Source organism: Oncorhynchus mykiss, chromosome 21 (assembly GCF_013265735.2).
Source record: "Oncorhynchus mykiss isolate Arlee chromosome 21, USDA_OmykA_1.1, whole genome shotgun sequence".
In the NCBI taxonomy this organism is placed as follows: Eukaryota; Metazoa; Chordata; class Actinopteri; order Salmoniformes; family Salmonidae; genus Oncorhynchus; species Oncorhynchus mykiss.
The window spans coordinates 20,156,304-20,179,099 of NC_048585.1; the positions used below are offsets into that span (position 1 = coordinate 20,156,304).

The window sequence follows — 22,796 nt, forward strand, 5'->3', positions numbered from 1 at the left end:
CGTCATAGCAGCAGGGTCTAGGCAGGGAGGATTCAGCCACTTCTACGTCATAACGACAGTAAGCCGGTGGTTTCAGACTCTTCAAGTCCTCTGGAAGTTGAATGATGGAGGAAGGGACTGAAACATATGGAATACAGGTGTTATTAACATTGCCTCCTGTTTAGTCGATTGAAAGGTTGCATTTCAACCTGCTTAACTTTTGATTTCAGAATGTAGTGGGATCGAAAGTGTTCAGTGGATTTGATAAAACCAAAACAAACGTTTTTGTCAAACTACATACTTGCCTTGGTCAGTTCATTGATCACTGCACTGTCAAGGCAACATCCCTGGAATAGACCTACCTGTTGTGAGGAGCTTCCCCGTAGATGGCAGGTTTTTAAGAGCCTGCTTTAGCCTCGTGTCAAAACTCCAGCACTTCAGCAGGCAGAACACAGCTAGGTAGAACTGCAGGCCAAAGGCCAACAGAAGCGCCAGCCAAATGAAGACCTGGGCGGCTGTGTGAGAAGACAGGTGGGGAAAAAGAGTTAGGGAGAGAAAGAGTGAGTGAGATAAAGGAAGAGAGCAAAGCTGGTAGACTGACATGGAGGAAGGGATGATCAAATGTCTACAGTTTATCCAAAATGTCCCTGGGGAAATGGACCCAGATTAGACCAAGCACCTCTGGACAAGCGCGCCTAATGGCCAGGGCCAAGCCCTTTGCAACGTATAGCAAAGTAACCATACAGAAGTTGTAGACTGTAACCAGTGTGGTGGAAAAAGGCAGTCCGATCTCAATATAAAAAGCTTTATTACGAGCATGCATGCAAGGGAAAACCAATTTGACTCGCTATTTGTTCTCCACAGACATTTTATACAGACCAAGGATGGGCGGGGTGTTTCACATGCCCTTCAAATGAGTCTGGTACTTCTGCTTATCACCACAGATAGTAGACTCTGAGAAAGACCAATCATATCAAGGACATGTCCAGGTCATGTCAAATTAAAAATCGAATTTCCTCTTCCACACCAGTCCTCTTCCATCTGTTTTCCAGAAACGTACACAATTGAACAATAGGCATGAACAATGGCTTTAATACACTGTAGATACCTGACTGTAAGCTGCCCAAACACTAATCCATATTACCAGTCCTCTATTTTCCAGATAGTTCAAATGAGAAATACAAGTTGTGTGATGTATCTTCGATTCTTCTCAGGTGACTTCCAAAGCTGAGGTGGTGAGTGCGCTGCCAGACTGTGCTCATATTAAAATAGCTGTAACTCTTAGTTTTTCAATTATTGATTGCACTGCAAATTCAGACATTGTCTTCAGGGCTAATGGAAACCACTCTTATAAATTTCCTTGTCATTCATCTTTTATGGTGAGCAATTTATGGTATAGAGGGATTTAACTTCCGCATACATTGGATCAGGTATTCATTACACACTCTACATATAATACTGTACTGTAAGTCAGCAATTTAAATTCAGTTTATCCAAGAATAATTAATTGACCAACACAAACAATGGAGCAATGCTCCAAGGTGCATTCCAGGCCATTTTCACATGCAATATATAGCACTTGATTTACAGTTGAAGTAGGAAGTTTACATTACACTTAAGTTGGAGTCATTAAAACTCATTTTTCAACCACTCCACAAATTTCTTGTTAACAAACTAGTTTTGGCAAGTGGATTAGGACATCTACTTTGTGCATGACACAAGTCATTTTTTCCAACAATTGTTTACAGACAGATTATTCACTTCTAATTCAATGTATCACAATTCCAGTGGGTCAGAAGTTTACATACACTAAGTTGACTGTGCCTTTAAACAGCTTGGAAAATTCCAGAACATGATGTCTTGGCTTTAGAAGCTTCTGATAGGCTACTTGACATCATTTGAGTCAATTGGAGGTGTACTTGTGGATGTATTTCAAGGCATACCTTCAAACTCAGTGCCAAAAGAAATCAGCCAAGACCTCAGAAAAAAATTGTAGACTTCCACAAGTCTGGTTCATCCTTGGGAGCAATTTCCAAACGCCTGAAGTTACTACGTTCATCTGTACAAACAATTAGTATGCAAGTGTAAACACCATGGGACCACGCAGGCTCCATACCGCTCAGGAAGGAGACGCGTTCTGTCTCCTAGAGATGAACGCACTTTGGTGCGAAAAGTGCAAATCAATCACAGGACAACAGCAAAGGACCTTGTGAAGATGCTGGACGACACATTTACAAAAGTATCTATATCCACAGTAAAATGAGTCCTATATCAACATAACCCAAAAGGCCGCTCAGCAAGGAAGAAGCCACTGCTCCAAAACCGCCATAAAAAAGCCAGACTATGGTTTGCAACTGCACGTGAGGACAAAGATCGTACTTTTGGAGAAATGCCCTCTGGTCTGATGAAACAAAAATAGACCTGTTTGGCCATAATGACCATCGTTATGTTTGGAGGAAAATGGGGTAGGCTTGCAAGCCGAAGAACACCATCCCAACCGTGAAGCACGGGGGTGGAAGCATCATGTTGTGGGGGTGCTTTGCTGCAGGAGTGACTGGTGCACTTCACAAAATAGATGACATCATGAAGAAGGGAAATCATGTGGATATTGAAGCAAGATCTCAAGACATCAGTCAGGAAGTTTACGCTTGGTCGCAAATGGGTCTTCCAAATGGACAATGACCCCAAGCATACTTCCAAAGTTGTGGAGAAATTGCTTAAGGACAACAAAGTCAAGGTATTGGAGTGGCAATCACAAAGCCCTGACCTCAATCCTAAAGAACATTTGTGTGAAGAACAGAAAAAGCGTGTGTGAGCAAGGAGGCCTACAAACCTGACTCAGTTACACCAGCTCTGTCAGGAGGAATGGGCCAAAATTCACCCAACTTATTGTGTGAAGCTTGTGGAAGGCTACCTAAAACGTTTGACTCAAGTTAGCAATTTAAAGGCAATGCTACTAATTGAATGTATGTAAACTTCTGACCCACTGGGAATGTGATGAAAACTGAAATAAATCACTCTACTATTATTCTGACATTTCACATTGTTAAAATAAAGTGGTGATCATAACTGACCTAAAACGGGGAATTTGTTTTAGGATTAAATGTCAGGAATTGTGAAAAACTGAGTTTAAATGTATTTGGCTAAGGTGTATGTCAACTTCCGACTTCAGCTGTATGCGATTCACTCACCCGCCGTTGGCGTGGGTTCTGGCTGCCAGACCCAGACGTCTGACTGGGAAAGGTCCAGAGAGAAGCTGTCATTCTGGGGACGGCCCATCGCTCTACTCCTTTACACCGGACCAGGACCAATCTAGACAAGACGGAGACATTAGCATGTAGCGTCAACCACATATTGCTTTAGATAACAACAACTTGGACTTGACAGAGGCTGTCATAATTCTTCATAAGAGCTTGTGACAGTAGGGTTTGCATGTTTCTTCAATGCACGTTATGGTTACTGATTGCATACTTCATGAGTCAAGATTTTTGTCATACTGTTCACTGTTTGAATGGTCACGTGTTGATCAGTGGTCGTTGTTTGTGATGGCTTTACTAACATGGAACCCAAACCGGCTGCGCACGTGCGATATCGTGCATACAACTATTTTGTCCTCCCACACCAAACGCGATCACGACACGCAGGTTAAAATATCAAAACAAACTCTGAACCAATGACATTAATTTGGGGACAGGTCGAAAAGCATTAAACATGTATGGCAATTTAGCTAGTTAGCTTGCATTTGCTAGCTAACGTTAATTAGCTAGCTGAATCGTTTCTACTCATCTCTCCTCCTTCCAGGCCTTTTCATCTTTGAACTTATATGGTGATTGGCATCTAACTTAATTTTACCACAATGACCGGCAAAACATTTCATCTTTCAATCACCCACATGGGTATAACCAATGAGGAGTGGCACGTGGGTACCTGCTTCTATAAACCAATGAGGAGATGAGAGAGGCAGGACTTTCAGCGCGATCTGCGTCAGAAATAGGAATGATTTCTATTTTAGCCCTTGGCAACGCAGACGCTCGTTGGCGCGTGCGAGCAGTGTGGGTGCAATAATTGAATAACATGGATTTCTACATTTATTTTGTGACACTCGCGCATGCGACGTGTCCTGTCTGGTCAGCATGTTAGGCATCGTGTACTTAAAGCTTGAATCCAGCAGTGAAACTGTCACATCTGTTTGCGATATTACAACAACAAAGACGTTACTTAAAACAACAAACTGTTTTTCCCCCCTCGGACATCTTTGCATACATGAGAGAACAGCAGAGTATGTAAGATGCTGGATGCTTATTTCCTCAAAACAAGAACAGGTGGGGTGCCAGTGGTGCTGTTTCGCCAATTGCGGATTTCTTCCCTAATGTGTTAGCGAGATTCATGTGTAGGATAATGGGGTCAAATGTAGGTTAAATCTCCACCATTCATCATTCTCTTGAGTGCAATGTCTACTAAAAATATTTGATCTAACCCTGCCTTTAATTAATTAGTCACAAATTGGCGATTTCATCTCCTTGGTACAAAGTTACAGTACTTCAATGGTCAAATTGTCACGGCTGTTGAAAGGAGAGGCCCAAGGTGCAGCGTGGTAATCGTACATTTTCTCTTTATTTGGAAAAAAGACGCCGAACAAAAACAACAATCACTACAAAAACAAACCATGAAGCTAAAGGCTATGTGCCCTAAACAAAGTAAACTTCCCACCAAGAAAGGAGAGAAAAAGGACTACCTAAGTATGGTTCCCAATCAGAGACAACGATAGACAGCTGTCCCTGATTGAGAACCATACCCGGCCAAAACATAGAAACACCAAATCATAGAAAACGAAACATAGAATGCCCACCCCAAATCACACCCTGACCAAACCAAATAGAGACATTAAAAAGCTCTCTACGGTCAGGGCGTGACACAAATATATTGCATGAACTCTGCTTCACTCAACTTCATGCAACAAAGTAGATCAGCTGAAAACGTGAAACAGTTACAGTAGGTAGCAAAAATGAATAAAGTACCTGAAAAATGTAAGTAATACATGTCGGCTACACTTCAATAGCACACTACTCTTTTGTAACAATCCCATAGCCTACTCACGTTTTTAGTCTTTTTGTTGTTTTTGTTGCTAAAGCAAATGATGGAAAATCTACAAGTGATAAACAACCTAACTGCATTCGGTGCTCTTTCAACTGGTAGATTGCAATCATTTACTGTAGTGCAATTACATTTACATTTTAGTCATTTATCTGACACAATATCCAGACACACTTATAATCATGTAGGTGCATACAAGTGGAACCAACCACAGGTATAAAAGTATGACAATAAAGCAAAACAGTTCAAAATACATTTGGGATTAATCAAGGCTAAATAACTGCATAGGCCCTCAGATACTTAATAAAGCATGGTTCCCCAACTGGCGGGCCGTGGGCCGAATTTGGCCCGCTGGTGCTTTTTTTTGGGCCGCCAAAGTTTTCTGAGCAAAAACATTTTCTTTTTTTTTGTGGTGAATTTTCATTGTTGGACATGAGACTGTAAAAAAGAAAACAGTTCATCAGCTTTAAGTTACTTTAATTCAAGAAATCTGTTCCCAAGTATTCTCACGCATAATAGAGAGACAGGACGTGATCATATACAAATGCAAGCAAGGTTTGAAATGATTGTTTTAGTCAAACATAATCTGTTTGGGCAGTCTTTTTGCAGTCTACAAATTATTTGTAGTTATGTTCTAACCTCCTAACCATCCGCTCAAGAAAAAACTGTCCCGCGGCTGAATCTAGTTGATGATCCCTGCAATACAGTATCGTTGGACTGCCTGCAAATAAGTATACAACTCAACCTACCTGGGTTTGTCTGGAGAGCAGGGGCTCTTGCTGCAGGGCCTTGCTGTTGTCCAACACTGACTATTTCTTGGCATTCACCTACAGTAGAATAACCATTGAAATCACTTCATTAACATTCCTCTCAAGTGAGCTCCCCTGCTGCTGGCTCTGCAGAAACATGTGCCTTTCCACCAAAAGAGACCGCTAGTCACTGGCCGGCCTCGTGCAACTGTCTGGAACTACTAAAACATGTGCCTTTCCATTCAGAGCTACTAGTTTAACTGATCTTAGTCCAGCCTCTGCAAAGAGATATTGCTCTGATTGTCAAGTGACACACTGGTAAACAGGTTGGCAATGGGTAACCCATCCAAAGGACCTTGTTCAGGAGAACCTTTCCTCTCTCTCTTCAGTGCTTTAAAGGCAGCAATGGCTTGTTGGTGAAATGACCTATTGTGACCATCCTAAATAGCTAAACTAGTGAACGATTTTAGATAACTGAAGTAACAGTATGAATCCTGGCACTCAGCAACCGTGCTGCAAAATACTTGTGTTATTGTCTTATCTGAATGTGTAGAACTTCTAATCATTTTAAGTCATGCAAAACAACCTTCCTTCGACAAAGAAAGCGATGGTTGAATTTAAAGGGTTCCTGTTTTTAGCGGCATTGCAAGAGATGGTTGAATTTAAATGATTCTGTTTGTAATACATTGCCAACATTGTTTTATAGCTTGAACACAAGTGTACATATTTGTCCCACATTGAATATGACACATACTCACCTAGCCCTAACAACCCTCAAACACTAACCTAGTTGTGTATTTTAGCAACCGTGTTTCTCGAGTTCTGGAAGAGGCGGCGAGCGGTCCTTGCGTATGACTGGGACCTAATTGACTGGGAGGAAGAGGAGGTAAATATATCTTCATTATGATCAGCATCATGAAATTAGAAATAATCTCCCAGGCATAACGTGTGTGTGTTTCTAGCAAGAAGAACTTTTCAGATTTTCTAGTGATTTTTCAAAAATACATTTCTTATAAGATTTTAACAATCATACCATGAAGGTCCTAGGGACGTTCCACTTTGCTAAAATATACAAAATATTACAAGAGGGAGCATTGCCTTGAGATTCCCACTCGGGTTATGACTAGGTATGAGTAGTGGGAACTGGGTTACTGAGATTTTCCACCCAAACCCAATCCCTTTTCTTTGGATAAATAACAGCAAGAAACCCGTAAATTATTTCTAGTCCTTCTCTCTGCTATCGCATACAGTGGGGCAAAAAAGTATTTAGTCAGTCACCAATTGTGCAAGTTCTCCCACTTAAAAAGATGAGAGAGGCCTGTAACTTTCATCATAGGTACACTTCAACTATGACAGACAAAATGAGAAAAAAAATCCAGAAAATCACATTGTAGGATTTTTAATGAATTTATTTGCAAATTATGGTGGAAAATAAGTATTTGGTCAATAACAAAAGTTTATCTCAATACTTTGTTATATACCCTTTGTTGGTAATGACAGAGGTCAAACGTTTTCTGTAAATCTTCACAAGGTTTTCACACACTGTTGCTGGTATTTTGGCCCATTCCTCCATGCAGATCTCCTCTAGAGCAGTGATGTTTTGGGGCTGTTGCTGGGCAACAAAGACTTTCAACTCCCTCCAAAGATTTTCTATGGGGTTGAGATCTGGAGACTGACTAGGCCACTCCAGGACCTTGAAATGCTTCTTACGAAGCCACTCCTTCGTTGCCCGGGCGGTGTGTTTGGGATCATTGTCATGCTGAAAGACTCAGCCATGTTTCATCTTCAATGCCCTTGCTGATGGAAGGAGGTTTTCACTCAAAATCTCACGATACATGGCCCCATTCATTCTTTCCTTTACACGGATCAGTCGTCCTGGTCCCTTTGCAGAAAAACAGCCCCAAAAGCATGATGTTTCCACCCCAATGCTTCACAGTAGGTATGGTGTTCTTTGGATGCAACTCAGCCTTCTTTGTCCTCCAAACACGACGAGTTGAGTTTTACCAAAAAGTTATATTTTGGTTTCATCTGACCATATGACATTCTCCCAATCTTCTTCTGGATCATCCAAATGCTCTCTAGCAAACTTCAGACAGGCCTGGACATGTACTGGCTTAAGCAGAGGGACACGTCTGGCACTGCAGGATTTGAGTCCCTGGCGGCGTAGTGTGTTACTGATGGTAGGCTTTGTTACTTTGGTCCCAGCTCTCTGCAGGTCATTCACTAGGTCCCCCTGTGTGGTTCTGGGATTTTTGCTCACCGTTCTTGTGATCATTTTGACCCCACGGGGTGAGATCTTGCGTGGAGCCCCAGATCGAGGGAGATTATCAGTGGTCTTGTATGTCTTCCATTTCCTAATAATTGCTCCCACAGTTGATTTCTTCAAACCAAGCTGCTTACCTATTGCAGATTCAGTCTTCCCAGCCTGGTGCAGGTCTACAATTTTGTTTCTGGTGTCCTTTGACAGCTCTTTGGTCTTGGCCATAGTGGAGTTTGGAGTGTGACTGTTTGAGGTTGTGGACAGGTGTCTTTTATACTGATAACAAGTTCAAACAGGTGCCATTAATACAGGTAACGAGTGGAGGACAGAGGAGCCTCTTAAAGAAGAAGTTACAGGTCTGTGAGAGACAGAAATCTTGCTTGTCTTTAGGTGACCAAATACTTATTTTTCACCATAATTTGCAAATAAATTCATTAAAAATCCTACAATGTGATTTTCTGGATTGATTTTGTCATTTTGTTTGTCATAGTTGAAGTGTACCTATGATGAAAATTACAGGCCTCTCTCATCTTTTTAAGTGGGAGAACTTGCACAATTGGTGGCTGACTAAATACTTTTTTGCCCCACTGTATCTCCGTGATCAATCATCAATGCTCACATTGAGGACAGACAGCCCACCTCAGTATGGAGCACAGACTTTTTACAATTATTTTTATGTTGAGGTACATTCATGTAATATATTTTTTTAAACACCCCCTTTGTAAAATTAGGGTTTTACATTTAATAAAAAATATATACATTCTGCCCACTTATTTTCCTTGGCATGTGTTTGCCAGTTTTGCACATATCTAAATATTACCAAAAGGCAGGGTTAAACGCTAATACACACGTCACACAACATTAGGGGAAATATTATGAAAGTTGTGTATATATAGGTGTAAGCCTACTAATTATAGAAATGTAAAATAGGCCTTACTACATAAATTTTTTTCAATCAAATTTACTTGCCTATAATTGTAACTTTGTGGGCTGCAGTTCCTGCACCAGCATAACAGCTTCTCTCCCAGCTTCATGGTTTGAGCGATGTCCATATAAAACAGTGACACAGTCCACACTCCAAAAATGAAACACTTTGAATGACACTTCCAGTTTTGGTGGGATGTACTGGGTTACCCGGGAGAAAAGTGGTTTTATACTCGGGATGGAACATTTGTAAAATACCAGGAAAATATTCAACCTTGGTTATGACACTCTGCTGTGTTCTTGAAATACCCACAGTTATGCGTTCTACAGCTGTTTCAAGAAAGCCAAGGAGACGTGTCATGATAATTTTGCAGTCGTTTGCAGAACATTCTGGGAGCGTTTGTGGCTCAGCCAGCTTTCTGTGTGCTGCAGGAGGAAATCCGCCCCCAGTTTGAGGCCAAATATTCCAAAAAGGAGAGGATGAACCCCATATCTGGAAAGCCTGAGCCGTACCAGGCCTTTACAGACAAGTACAGCCGACTCATCGTCTCAGCTTCTGGAATCTTCTTTATGGTAAGTCCCTGGAGTAGGTATAGTGAATATTTCATAATAAATTCATTTGAGTAAGGACAGATTCATTAAAATGGTTTGCATGTTGCCTCGTGCTTGCCGCAAAACCAGTTTCCCACTGGGTTTTGTTTGAATTCATTCAAATCTTCAGTAAGTGGCCCATGCAGGAATCAAACCCACCACTGTGACGTGGCAAGCAAGCCAACACAAGCCAGTGAGCTATCAATCAGATTTGCCTTGTTGCTATCGGTGTGTCTGACCAGAATGTTTTATTGACCACAGATCCTGGTGGTGATCGCTGCCGTCTTTGGCATCGTGATTTACCGCGTGATCACAGTCAGCACTTTTGCCGCCTTCGGCTGGGCTCTCATCAGGAATAACTCTCAGGTGGCCACCACCGGCACAGCCGTGTGCATCAACTTCTGCATCATCATGCTCCTCAATGTGGTAAGGGCTTTGTTGAGAAATGCATTTAGGATTATGAGATTAAAAAAGTGGCATATATATATATATATATACACACACACTGAGTGTACACAACATTAGGAACACCTGCTCCACCCAAAGGACATCTGGCAAACCAGTGGTTAAAAACTGATAATTGATGAAAGGGGACAAAGGAGGCTGACACAAGTTGTGCAGAGCAGCAGACGTGCTACAGTTAGTCAACTGACAGTCCAGTACAACATTGGTGCCCAAAAACATACAAAAGAATGCACAACTCGTCATACCTTGACACGAATGGGGTATGGCAGCCGACAACCTTACAGAGTTCCACTTCTTTCATTAAAAACAAGAAACTGCGTTTGCAATGGGCTAAGCAACGAAGACACTGGAGAATTGGAAAAACATTGCCTGGTCTGATGAATCCTGGTTCCTGCTTTTTCACATTGGTGTGTGTCAACATTGCAGCCTAGTGGTGATGGTGTGGGGTGTGTTTTCATGGCACACATTAGGCCCCTTGATAAAAGTGGAGCAACATTTGAATGCCAAAGGATATCTGAACATCATTACCAATCAGGTGCATCCCTTCATGGCAGCAGTGTATCTGTCTGCGAATAGATTTTTAACAGCAGGATAATGCCCCATGACACAAGGCTAGGATTGTCCAGAAATGGTTCCACGAACATTAATGAATTCAGCTTAATGCAGTGGCCTGCCCAGTCATCAGATCTCAATCCAATTGAGCATCTGTGGGATGAGATGGAACAAGCTATTTGGAGTAGAGATCCACTACCAGCAGTTCATGGGGGAATCATAGGAGTCAACATGGGCCAGCATCCCTGTGGAACGCTTTCGACGCCTTGTCCGTGACCCGATGAATTGAGGCTGTTCTGAGGGCAAAGGGGGGTGCAACTCAATATTAGGAAGGTGTTCTTAATGTTGTACACTCAGTGTATATTGTCTATCAGCGGTGAAACCCTAACGCTTTTTGATTCAGTTAACTACAGTTGTGCTCAAAATGTTGATAAAAATAGATCCTAACGCCCTTCAATGTCATGACGTATCGCATTTTAGCTACAACCTCAATGAGAGTCAAGAGAGTCATAGAAAACAAACCCTATTAACTGGTAACCTTGTTTCTTTTCAGTTGTATGAAAAAGTTGCCCTTCTGCTCACCAATTTAGGTAAGCTACAACTGTTCCTCCATCTGTCATCATGCTGTAACATGCCATCCTCAGAGGTAATTACAGTCAATATAATGCAGGGGCTGTCGTTTTATACACACCCTCTCTCCTTCTGTCGCCCTCTCTTTATTCTTCTTTCTCTCTTATTCTCTATTTTCTCTCTCTTTCTGTTTCTCTGTCTCTCCCTCTGGCTCTGTGTCCACAGAGCAGCCGAGGACTGAGTCCGAGTGGGAGAACAGCTTCACCCTGAAGATGTTCCTGTTTCAGTTTGTCAATCTCAACAGCTCTACCTTCTACATAGCTTTTTTCCTGGGCAGGTGAGGAAACATCTCTACTTCATGGTGTAAATCGTAATACTCGGCTATATTTCATAGAGATTAGTTAGTAAAATGATGTGACCACCTTTGTCAGGTTCACTGGTCGGCCAGGAGCCTATATCCGCCTCATTAACCGCTGGAAACTGGAAGAGGTGAGTGAACTTGTATGTTTTTCATTGGGCTTTTGAAATGTGTTCAACTTGGAAAATGTATAGTGGAAAGTACTCTCGTGGACAGATGCACATAACATAAATGGTAGTAGCATCTGTCGACAGACTGTGGGATGCCACTACGAATTAGGAACTTTGTTCCAGTACGTCGATTTTTCATCGCTGATCGCATCACAATTTTGCAGTTGCCCGCATCTTTCGAATTTAGGAAGTGGAGGGGACATTTTGTCCCGTGGACTTGCCAGAAAGAGGGTGGAGACTTCACTAGTCTCTTTAGTATATTTCCTAACACGTCTCCGCCCAGAACTGAATTGAGTTCATGCCGCAAATACCCCCAAAATTTGTTCTGGGTGTCCCAGATTAAGTGTAAAGTAGCTTGGAACACTGTATTCTAACTCTAACCTCTGTGTTATGAACCAGAAAACTAGGGTTACTGGATAGTTAGTTGAGGAGTTATGATTGAATAAAGTGTTGGTGCTTTTTCCCCTTTCTCTGTAGTGCCATCCCAGTGGTTGTTTGATAGATCTCTGCATGCAGATGGGTATCATCATGGTGCTCAAGCAGACCTGGAACAACTTCATGGAGCTGGGCTACCCGTGAGTATGGCCTGGCTTAGCCAATTAGACGCAACTAGCACCTATCGTGTCATCCCCACCAGTCACCCCCTGTGACTTTATAATGGCTTGTTTGTCAGGCTGATCCAGAACTGGTGGACGCGGCGAAGGCTGAGGCAGGAGCACGGCCCCAACGCCAAGGCCAGCTTCCCGCAGTGGGAGAGGGACTACAACCTGCAGCCCATGAATGCCTACGGACTGTTTGACGAATACCTGGAGATGAGTATGTGCCCTTTGACCCTGAGCCCACGTTTAAAGCAACTGTCCAATGAAAATCTCACTTTTAAAACTTAATATTCTGTAAACTCATACCCAAATAATGTTGTTGACTCATCCTATACTTGTATTTGTGGCCAAAGCATACATTGGAGAAAAACACCTTTAAAAAACACCTCAAATAGACCATTTAATAAATACTTGCTATTTCCACATAGAGGATGATGTCATCCTCCTGGCCAATCAGTTGGTCTACTCATATATTTTTTTTTAATTACCAGTGTACACCCACACCTTTCTGTTGTTGGGCCGCAACGTTCCAATACAAAAAAAAGCTGCTTTTTAACATACTTAAGTACCATTTTTTGGATGAAAAATATTTCACTCATATTGTAATTAGTTCTAGGTTATATTCCATAGAAATCTGGAAACACTGGACAGTTACTTTAAAATGCAAATCATTTCTATCTCACTATCAATCAATTGACCAATCAGAAGAAACCAGTGTGGCTCGAGCGATATAGACCTGAGTGAGCAACCAAGTAAGCCACTGCTCTGCATTGAGAACACTGAGAGTCATTGTCGTCATCATCTTGTACACAGTTAATACACAAGTGCAGAAAACATAGCTAACTCCTCTGTGTAAGATGGGTGTAAAAATGTGTTGGCGTTGTCATCGATAGATCCTCTTCTTTCTGTTTGTCCCATTCCCATCACTGGTGCTTACACTGTTCTGTTTGTTATGTTCACACGCTTTGACTAGAAATGGCTCAATTGTAGACACTTTGGAATGATTTGGACATGAAATGCTAAACATGTTCATTTTGGGGATATTGAGTTACATTGGTCTTTGGACAATAAAACAACAATGTTAGAATTTGGGAATTGTGGCCACTGGCCAGGTATATAAAACCAAAGGATGGATTGATGTCTAACCTTATCTCTAGATGTCTTACAGTGTAAGGAAAACAATGTACATGTGTATATTGGGTGAACCATTTCCTTAAACAATTTGGGTAACACTTTACAAGGGGTTCTTATTACCGTGTAATTATTCCTGTGAGTACAGTGTAATTATTCATGTGAGTACAGTGTAGTTATTCCTGTGAGTACAGTGTTACAAGAATGTTAATTACTCATTGTTACACTCCAACTTAGAGCAGCACAACTAACCCTAGCAGCACCTAGACGTAACCGTTAGTTACGCTAACAGTAAGTACAGTGTAGCAATGACTAATTACAATTATTTTTGCACCGCTTACAATAATAATTCAACAGTAATAAGAGTAGTGTAATGTAAATTGTTAATAAGTTGAGAGAACCTATTGGTCAGATGTGGGACACCAACTCCGTTGTCATTTTTCCCTGATTGCCTGATTGCTTGCAGTGAACATGAAAGGTACTGTAGAACAAAATGTTGTTTACTAGTTAGGTCATGAATGCATGTGCCAAATATGTTTATTGCGCTCCTTGCCATCATATTCTGCTTTGCCAGGCAAACTGCACATGGAGAGGAGAAAGGCCATGAATATTAGCTAAGGATCTAATTACTTCTATAGAAAACCGATTTCCACTGGGCACAACAGTGTTCTTTGAGGGGCTGCAGGTGGTTCTGTGGTGGACAAAGTGCTGGTGTTAGTGCCAACTTTTTCTCCAGGCTGCCAAAACAATAACACACTTGACTACAGTCTATTGATGACTATAGATCACCTCAGAGGATGTTGATTAACCTAGCTAGTTTCTGGGTGGTGGAAATGACCTTTCTGTCTGAGAGATTCCAGACTGAAATACAGCCTATTTGAATAAGTAGCCAGTTCATAGATTAAACGTCACAGGGCCCACATAAGGCTGAAAACACCTGTCATAAGAATAGAGAATTTCTAACAAATTATACCAGTATCACAAATGACCCGGGAATGTAATTTACCAAGAAAACACTGGTGTAAAGAATGAGTGGTCATGACCTGGGTATGATGTCATTATTGAAAAGTTAACTGAAGTATAATGCTATGCAATTCTCCATGTGAAATGTCCACATCAATCTGTAAGCTCTTCACCTTTACAGGAATGACATCCTCTAAAATGGCATGCAGCCTCTGCCAACTTCACTAACTAAGAGAGATCATTATTGAAATGTCATCATTTCACTATTTTATAATCCTCTAATACAGTCTGATATTTAGGAACTGTTGAGTAAAAACCGGAACATGTTTGGACAGTAAGATCTCTAACCTGCTCTTGTTACATTCTAGAATACGTTGACCTACATGACTGATTTATACTCTTTGCCCCCCTGGGGAGCTGGAGGTCGAAGGTCAACCATAAACTAGCACTCGTACAGTGTTTGCTCACGTAAACCATTATATACAAGCCATGTACTGTATATATCATGTTTACATTTATTTACCATCAATGTGAATGCTGGTAAATGTGAATAATTAACGTCTACATAGATTTTACACGTGTATATTGAAGGAAAAGTCTGCCCCAAAACTATCTTTTGGTATTTGTTAAATTAGTCCATGGTTGACATAGTCCCAAAATGTTTTGCTTGTCAGCGCTCAAGTTAAGACGTAACTTTCAAAATACAGTAATCATCACTATATGATGCATTTTGCATTATATGATGCTGCGGTTTGCACCATACGGGGATGATTTCTGTGTTTTGAAAGTTGCATATCTTGAAAACTTGAGTGCTGACAAGCAAAACATTTTGGGACTATGTCAACAATGGACTAATTTAACAAATACCAAAAGATAGTTTTTGGGGTGGAGTTGTCCTTTAAGTATGATTATTAAGTATGATTATGTGAGGTATACATAAAGCAGGCACATGCCATGTATTAATCACACAATGGTTACTTGAAGCATTTCTCCTACATGTGTTTGGTGTAGACAGATTTATGTGTGACAATGTCAGATGACCGTGACATTTATGACAGTGACAGATCAGTGTAACGCTTGGGCTAGGATTCCGTGGTTGCATGCAGCTATGTCCACATGCATGTGTCACTGTTTATTTTAACCCATATTGCTATTTTAACCCATAATGCTATTTTAACCCATAATGCTATTTTAACCCATAATGCTGCATAGATCCATTATGTGGCGTCTCTGTAGGCTTTTTGAATGCTGATTTGTAATTACGCTCGATGTACTGTGTCTGTGACTTCCTTGGCGAGGCTCTTCACGAAGCACAAAATCAAATGGCAAACTTTGTCCTGTGAAATGCCCACACGCACTGACATACAGTAACAATTGTGACATTGAATGGTATAACCTCAAATCATATTGCCCTTTCTGAGTGAATATGGCTTTGGGGTGGCCATCTGTACAAAATGTAATGGGGTTTTTGAATGGGGTTTTCAATAGACTACTGTTGACGCTTTACTCCCTGTGTCTGTGTGTTTCAGTCTTACAGTTTGGCTTCACCACCATATTTGTGGCAGCTTTCCCCCTGGCCCCGCTCCTGGCCCTCCTCAACAACATCATCGAGATCCGCCTGGACGCCTACAAGTTTGTCACCCAGTGGCGGAGACCCCTGCCCTCTCAAGCCAAAGACATAGGTTAGGCTCATCTTCCGGTCTGACAATCCCCTACTGTAGGGCCATTTTCAAAGGAACGCAAAACATGCCATATAGACGTAATTGTTCTACGCCAACACCCAACACCGTGCCTCAACTATTTTCACTCAATGGAACCCTATTTCATTAGTTTCAGCACAGACAGATGATTTTAGCGGGCCAGTCTATTATGCTTTATACTTTTGGAATCATTCTCAAACCCCTTTATAAGTATTCTTTGAAGAAGTCCTGACAGGCTGCTTGCTGGTGAACTGTAATAAATCATTTGCATCGGAGCAAGAACATTGTTATTTTCTCTCCAGGGATCTGGTACGGCATCCTGGAGGGCATCGGTATCTTGTCCGTCATCACCAACGCCTTTGTCATCGCCGTCACCTCCGACTTCATCCCACGCCTTGTCTACGCATACAAGTACGGCCCGTGTGCCGGGCAGGGCCGGGCCGGGGAGAGGTGAGCGAGCCTGACCACAGTGACCACACAGGCAAAGTGTCTGCCTTTGACATGTTTTCTGGCATCACAACGTCAAACCACTGACATTTTAATGTTTCCTGTCCAGGTGCATGATGGGATATGTGAACGCCAGTCTATCGATGTTCAGAGTGTCTGATTTTGAGAACACGTCGGTGCCCAGGACAGATGGATCGGATACGTTTGGAGAAGCAGTGAAGTACTGCAGGTAGGTTTGGTGACCAAAGAGAGTCTTGGTATGGTTGGGCTTGTTTAAACAGAAAAGTCATAACCTTTGACCTTTCGACCCTGTGCTTGACCCCCCAGGTATCGTGACTACAGAGAGCCCCCAGACTCGCCCGGTGAGCCATACTCCTACACACTGCAGTTCTGGCATGTCCTGGCCGCACGACTGGCCTTCATCATAGTCTTCGAGGTTAGTTTGTACAGTATATTCCATTCAACAAAACCATAACACAATATTCAGCCGAGATGACATTCTGTAATTTCTGTACTATTGGTGTTGTGTTCTTTTGTAGCACATGGTTTTCACCATCAAGAACCTGATCGCCTACCTGATCCCAGACCTGCCCAAGGACCTGCGGGACCGCATGCGGCGGGAGAAGTACCTGATCCAGGAAATGATGTACGAGGCCGAGCTAGAGAGACTGCAGAAGGAGAAGAACGAGAAGAAGAAGAATTACAGGGCCCATCATAACGCATTGCTCTGAATGCACAAGCAGGTGATAAATAACTACACTGCACTGAAGGGACCAGCACAGAATGCAGACAGACAATCTATAACAGTTTGCAGGCTGCAGAGTGTGGCACATAGGAATTACATTTATATATAGGAAGAATAACTCACCTGTATGACCAAGATGTAGCACCACTCATCTGGGTGAAGCACGGCTGTCATTTTATGCCTGAACGCTCAACACACATCAGCTATCGAAGTAAGATTTGCCAATTGAAGCACGGGACGACAAGGGACCAGGTTGTGCAAGGAAGGGAAATAAGTAAATAAAATAAAAAAGTAATGTCCCTTTTGTTCCTGTTGTCTAGAAGTTCCACTACTGTTGTGATTATCTACTGACACTCTCTCTATGACTCCACAGGTCATACTGGTGTCCATTTTTGCTCGGTGGTGTTGTGAGTGGGAATGACAGAGAACTGGCTGCATGCACGCCAGGGACTGTCCTGCCTGTCTGCGTCTCCCACTGGACCAGGTGAGCGCCCCCAAGAGGACCGTCAGCATGCTCCTCGCCATGGTGTTCAAACGTACTGTACGTCATTCTGAATCCGAGAGGCCAGTGGGTGAGGGGGGAAAAAAGAGGACATACGTTGGAACATTTTACAATGGGTTTACTACTTTTTTCCCCCCAGATTGCTCCTTCCACTTTGGACTCTCAACTGTACATATCTTGAAAACCTGAATGTAGATTTCAAAGAAACACAAAAAACAAACTTTTGCAGTTCTGTTGTCACAACTTAAAGAAATATTCTGTCATCTGTGCGGTTGAATGACAAACCCTGTTTACAATCCTAGCCTTTTCATTTTGAGGACAAATTCATGAGGAATCATGATCAATTGCTTTTACAAGGTTGTAAACCTTCGGCCATGTTCTCTGCTTACTTTGTGTGCTGCTTACAATGTTATTTTGAACCGTTCCATCAGATCTGTGTTAGTGGACGCAGACTGCTCAGACATCCAATGCCTTCCTTTACAATGGATACTAATAAGAGTAATAAAAATTCATATTTGTTACAAACCGGTTTTGTAATTGTCCCATTTGCACTTTGCTGTCATTTTAAAACCATCTCAACATGTTTCCATCTGACAGAATGTGCCACTACGAGAATCTCCATGGCGGTTAGCACATCCTTAGCGGGTAGGTCAGGTTGTCAGAGCACAGTATGCATCACTAACACTGATGTCTCCTCCAGCTCGTTTAGAGGCTGCCCACCAAGTAACTGTAGCTACTGTCTGCCTCTAGTGTCTAGTGTGGTAACACCTGATACCCCCTCTGCAGTTCCCTACTTGGCCACCAAGGGGCGCCAATACACCTATCTTCTGATGCAGCCACAGGCATCAACAATGAGAGAGAGAAGGGAATAGGTGCACAGTTCTCACATTTTTTTGTCAGGTGTCCAAAGATAAACACAGTCATGTTCTGATACTTTGAAGATGAGAAGTATCTTTATTGTTTATTGTATGGTGGTTTTTTTGTGCCCCTGGAAGAATTCTTGTTTGGTTTACACCATTATTGGTGTAAAATATCTGTCAAATCCTTAAAGCTTTATGTTTATTTAAATGCTCTCTACTGTTGGCAGCTTTCTCCTGTACGTTTATATAATTCCTAGTGTCTACATGTCTATGTAATAGTAATACACATTTTGCCAAGGGCAGCAGTTGGTTCCCCAAGCACCGCTTCAATATCGACCACTTTCTTTCATATCCGTAGGAATTGTCAGACTTGTTTCACACATTTGGCACTATAACAGCCTATCAAGGTGAACTAGCTTGTTATCCCTTTCTGTGATAGGTAACAGTTACATTGAGGATAAGACGTCATTTAAAACTGTTACAGCTCCTATTCATGATTGACTTTCAGGGGTCTAATAAGACAAAAGAAGAAGATGGCTGAAGTGGCCAGTCAAGGTCGTGTTGGCAACCAGAGCACACTGAAAGGCCTTTTCAGCAGCATACACAGGGCTGGATTCAAGCAGAAATCGCATGTTCCTGTTTGAGCACAAAATACACAAATGTTGGGGGGAAATTTCTTGGCTGTATGTCATTGAAGAGAGACAGCATTTTGGTTGGAAGTTGATTGTCTTGACAACGGAATCACACCCATCTTGCAACTGTCTTGACCCTGGAAGCCTGAGAAAAGGACTTTGTAATGCCACTGGGAAGTTCCAAACCATTCTGTATGTTTTATGAAAACCGCTTTTACAGTATGTTGTCTATGGTCATATTGTGTGAGCATTATAAAGCCATTCTGAGGTTACATAAAGTATCCCTTCTTAGTCTAACGGTCTGACCTTGACTGGAACTGATACATGTGGAGCTGGAAGCTGTTGGAAATCACATCAGCATGCTAAATCCTCCTGACCCTTGGAAAATGCTTGTAATCTGCTGTTCAGATTTTTAACTTTCGCTTGTACATGATGCACATCACTGCAAATTGGAGGCTATAAATTCTATGGAATCCAGTGCCATGTCCTTCAGGTTGGTTACTGTGGTGTGGTGGAGGAGTTAGCGCAGGGTGCACATCCACACGTAAACTCTCCATTATGAGAATTAAAAACAGGAGGGGAAACATGGCGTGTTTGTTTCCTATTAAGGCAAATGTTCTCCTCTAAGAGGATTATCCCTGACACCGGCTTTGAGTTGCGTAAGGCTATCCTGGGAATCTGCGATCATATCAGCCATGGCCTCATATTCTGTATTTTTTCAGAAATGTCCAATACAAAGTGTTAGGGACCTGGGAACATAGAATGAATGAATAGATTATATTTATATGTACAGGCTCCTGTTTGATGGGATGTAAGCTTCATTTGAGTTTTCATCCTTTTCGTTCAGACCAGTGACCAGTGTTCCTTGACCCGTCTGGGTTTTTTTTCTTCAAATTTGTATCCCTCGCTAGTCTTTTTAATTAATCCAACTCATTTCTGAATACTTATTCATGCAGAACTACTCAGTCTACCTCTCCAGTCTGTCTCAGCCACGATTCCGACATCAAACACAATGTTATACCCAGACCTATTGGTGTTCAATATCATTTAATAGGAGTTCTCAAATATAGACTTTCAGATTTTAATTGAAGAGACCCCTGCATTGTGTGGTTCCTTGAATGCTGCTTGCCTCATGATCAACCATGCCTGATACCTGAAAATCCATGTCAGCTCCTAGAGCTAATTCTAAGGCTTTAGCTCGGTGGGCTACCACGGACAACTTGGGTTTGATACTGGTCAAATTTGTATACCCCAGGATCAAGGCTCACGGGTAAAAGCTATTTTGTCAGGATCCGGAACTTCAATGTGAGGGTGAAAAAGCTCTAGCACACCTGAATCACACAGTGATGGTCCCTCAGGCATTTCCCAACCCCAGTGAGAGCTTTGCCAGAATAATGCATAGGCCCTTTGAGCAACAGAAAGCACCAACACACAACTGATGTTTCTAACATGGTCTTGTATTTTTATCATATGTCATAAATGATTTCAGCACTCCCGTGGCGACAGTGCCATGGTGCACGTCCTTGAATGTCAGGGCCCCAGCTGTCGGCCCTAATGTTGCTGATGAAGAGCCCTCCTCGCAGGCTGTTTGCACAAACAGATTAGATGTATGACTGTCTTCCTCTGTCCCTGCTACAGGGAGAGAAAGAACCACTCACTGGTTGCCTGGAACGACACAGCAGCCTGTTCCATCTCACACACACACACACACACACACACACACACACACACACACACACACTTAAGTGTGTCTACAACCCTTGTAACAGCGGATAGATAATAATGTAGTCTAATAACACGGTTGATGATGTGGAAAGCTACTCTCATCCTGTCCAAACCGTGACCTGCTGCGTGCACCCAATACGTTGAAAGGGACCATTTTTAAGAGTGAATCTGTCAGCCCTTGTCCCAGTGAAAGTGGCAATTATGTCAACAGTGCACCACTCTTCACCTTCCCCACACAAGAAACTGGGTCAAAGGTACCACGTTCTATTTATTGACTTGTCCATGGAATCCATTTCTGTTTATATGAAATGTTATGGCACCATTTTACCAGTCCTGTTCTAGGAAATAGTGTCACAACAAGAGTCTTATTCCCCTCACTTTAATAGGTCCACCGACCATACGAATGAATTCATTCTGAAAGAACACATAAAATTGTTATAAATTGATGATAAAAAACATTATGAAATCAGTTCCATATTTAATAAATAAACAATCATTTAGTGTGTGCTGCATCTCTCAGGCAAACATTTTGAAATGCTGCTTAATAGTTTCATAGCCAATCATGTTTGACCTTTTTCTTGCATCATGTAACTGAATATCATTTAGAGATTAGGATCAAATGTCAAATGTGAAAGCTTTCAGAGGAGGCATGTTAAAAATCTAAGTGAATAAATATACATTTATAGATCTGGCTAAATTTGCTGATGCAGACCCATCATAACTCTTATCTCTTTTAATGTATTTGTCTTGTTTCACAAGCTCCTGCTAACCTAACCTGTTAATTGACTTGTTTACTTTCCAAACGTACATCTCCTTCTTGCTGAATGTTTTTTTTTTTTTTTAACCTTTATTTTAACATGGAAGATGTGCCCTGTATAATACAACATAAATATACACATTATACACACAATAAAACACCCAAAAAACTGTAATGGGAAGCACAAATAAAACATTACAAATCATGTGTAACTCTGTACCAGAGTTACACATGGAATAAACAAACATACAATCAATAATACAGTAGAAAAATATATATACAGCATGTGTAAATGAGGATAAGAGGGGTAAGGTAATAAATAGGGCGTGGTGGTGAAATAATTACAATATAGCAATTAAACACTGGAATGGTGGAATGTGCAGAAGATTGTACAAGTAGAGATACTAGGGTGCAAATGAGCAAGATAGATAAATAAATACAGTATGGGGATGAGGTAGATTGGATGGGCTATTTACAGATGAGCTATGTACAGGTGCAGTGATCTGTGAGCTGCTCTGACAGCTGGTGCTTAAAGCTAGTGAGGGAGGTAAGAGTCTCCAGCTTTAGTGATTTTTGCAGATCATTCCAGTCATTGGCAGCAGAGTACTGGAAGGAGAGGCGGCCGAAGGAAGAATTGGCTTTGAGGGTGACCAGTGAGATATAACTACTGGAGCATGTGCTACTGGTGGGTGCTGCTATGGTGACCAGTGAGCTGAGATAAGGCGGGGCTTTACCTAGCAGAGAATTGTAGATGACCTGGAGCCAGTGGGTTTGGCGACGAGTATGAAGTGAGGGCCAGCCAACAAGAGTGTACAGGTTGCAGTGGTGGGTAGTATATGGGGCTTTGGTGACAAAACGGATGGCACTGTGGTAGACTGCATCCAATTTGTTGAGTAGGGTATTGGAGGCTATTTTGTAAATGACATCGCCGAAGTCGAGGATTGGTAGGATAGTCAGTTTTACGAGGCTATGTTTGGCAGCATGAGTGAAGGATGCTTTGTTGCGAATAGGAAGCCAATTCTA

At 41.9% G+C, this 22,796-nt stretch overlaps 1 protein-coding gene across 4 annotated transcripts in view; it reads left to right on the forward strand.

Moving 5' to 3' along the window:
* Positions 1-20,383, forward strand: part of LOC110499954 (anoctamin-4) — a 51,089-nt gene extending 30,706 nt beyond the window's left edge. For all 4 annotated transcript variants that reach the window (XM_036957205.1, XM_036957206.1, XM_036957207.1 and 1 more), the window contains 14 exons: positions 6,626-6,708; positions 9,439-9,579; positions 9,859-10,023; positions 11,168-11,204; positions 11,410-11,521; positions 11,616-11,673; positions 12,190-12,287; positions 12,386-12,528; positions 15,935-16,087; positions 16,408-16,555; positions 16,662-16,781; positions 16,880-16,988; positions 17,092-17,295; positions 17,671-20,383. In XM_036957205.1, coding sequence (XP_036813100.1) covers positions 6,626-6,708; positions 9,439-9,579; positions 9,859-10,023; positions 11,168-11,204; positions 11,410-11,521; positions 11,616-11,673; positions 12,190-12,287; positions 12,386-12,528; positions 15,935-16,087; positions 16,408-16,555; positions 16,662-16,781; positions 16,880-16,988; positions 17,092-17,283 — 1,559 coding nt within the window. In that variant the 3' untranslated portion in view covers positions 17,284-17,295; positions 17,671-20,383. The remainder of the gene's footprint in view (positions 1-6,625; positions 6,709-9,438; positions 9,580-9,858; positions 10,024-11,167; positions 11,205-11,409; positions 11,522-11,615; positions 11,674-12,189; positions 12,288-12,385; positions 12,529-15,934; positions 16,088-16,407; positions 16,556-16,661; positions 16,782-16,879; positions 16,989-17,091; positions 17,296-17,670) is intronic.
* The last annotated feature ends 2,413 nt before the right edge of the window (positions 20,384-22,796 follow it).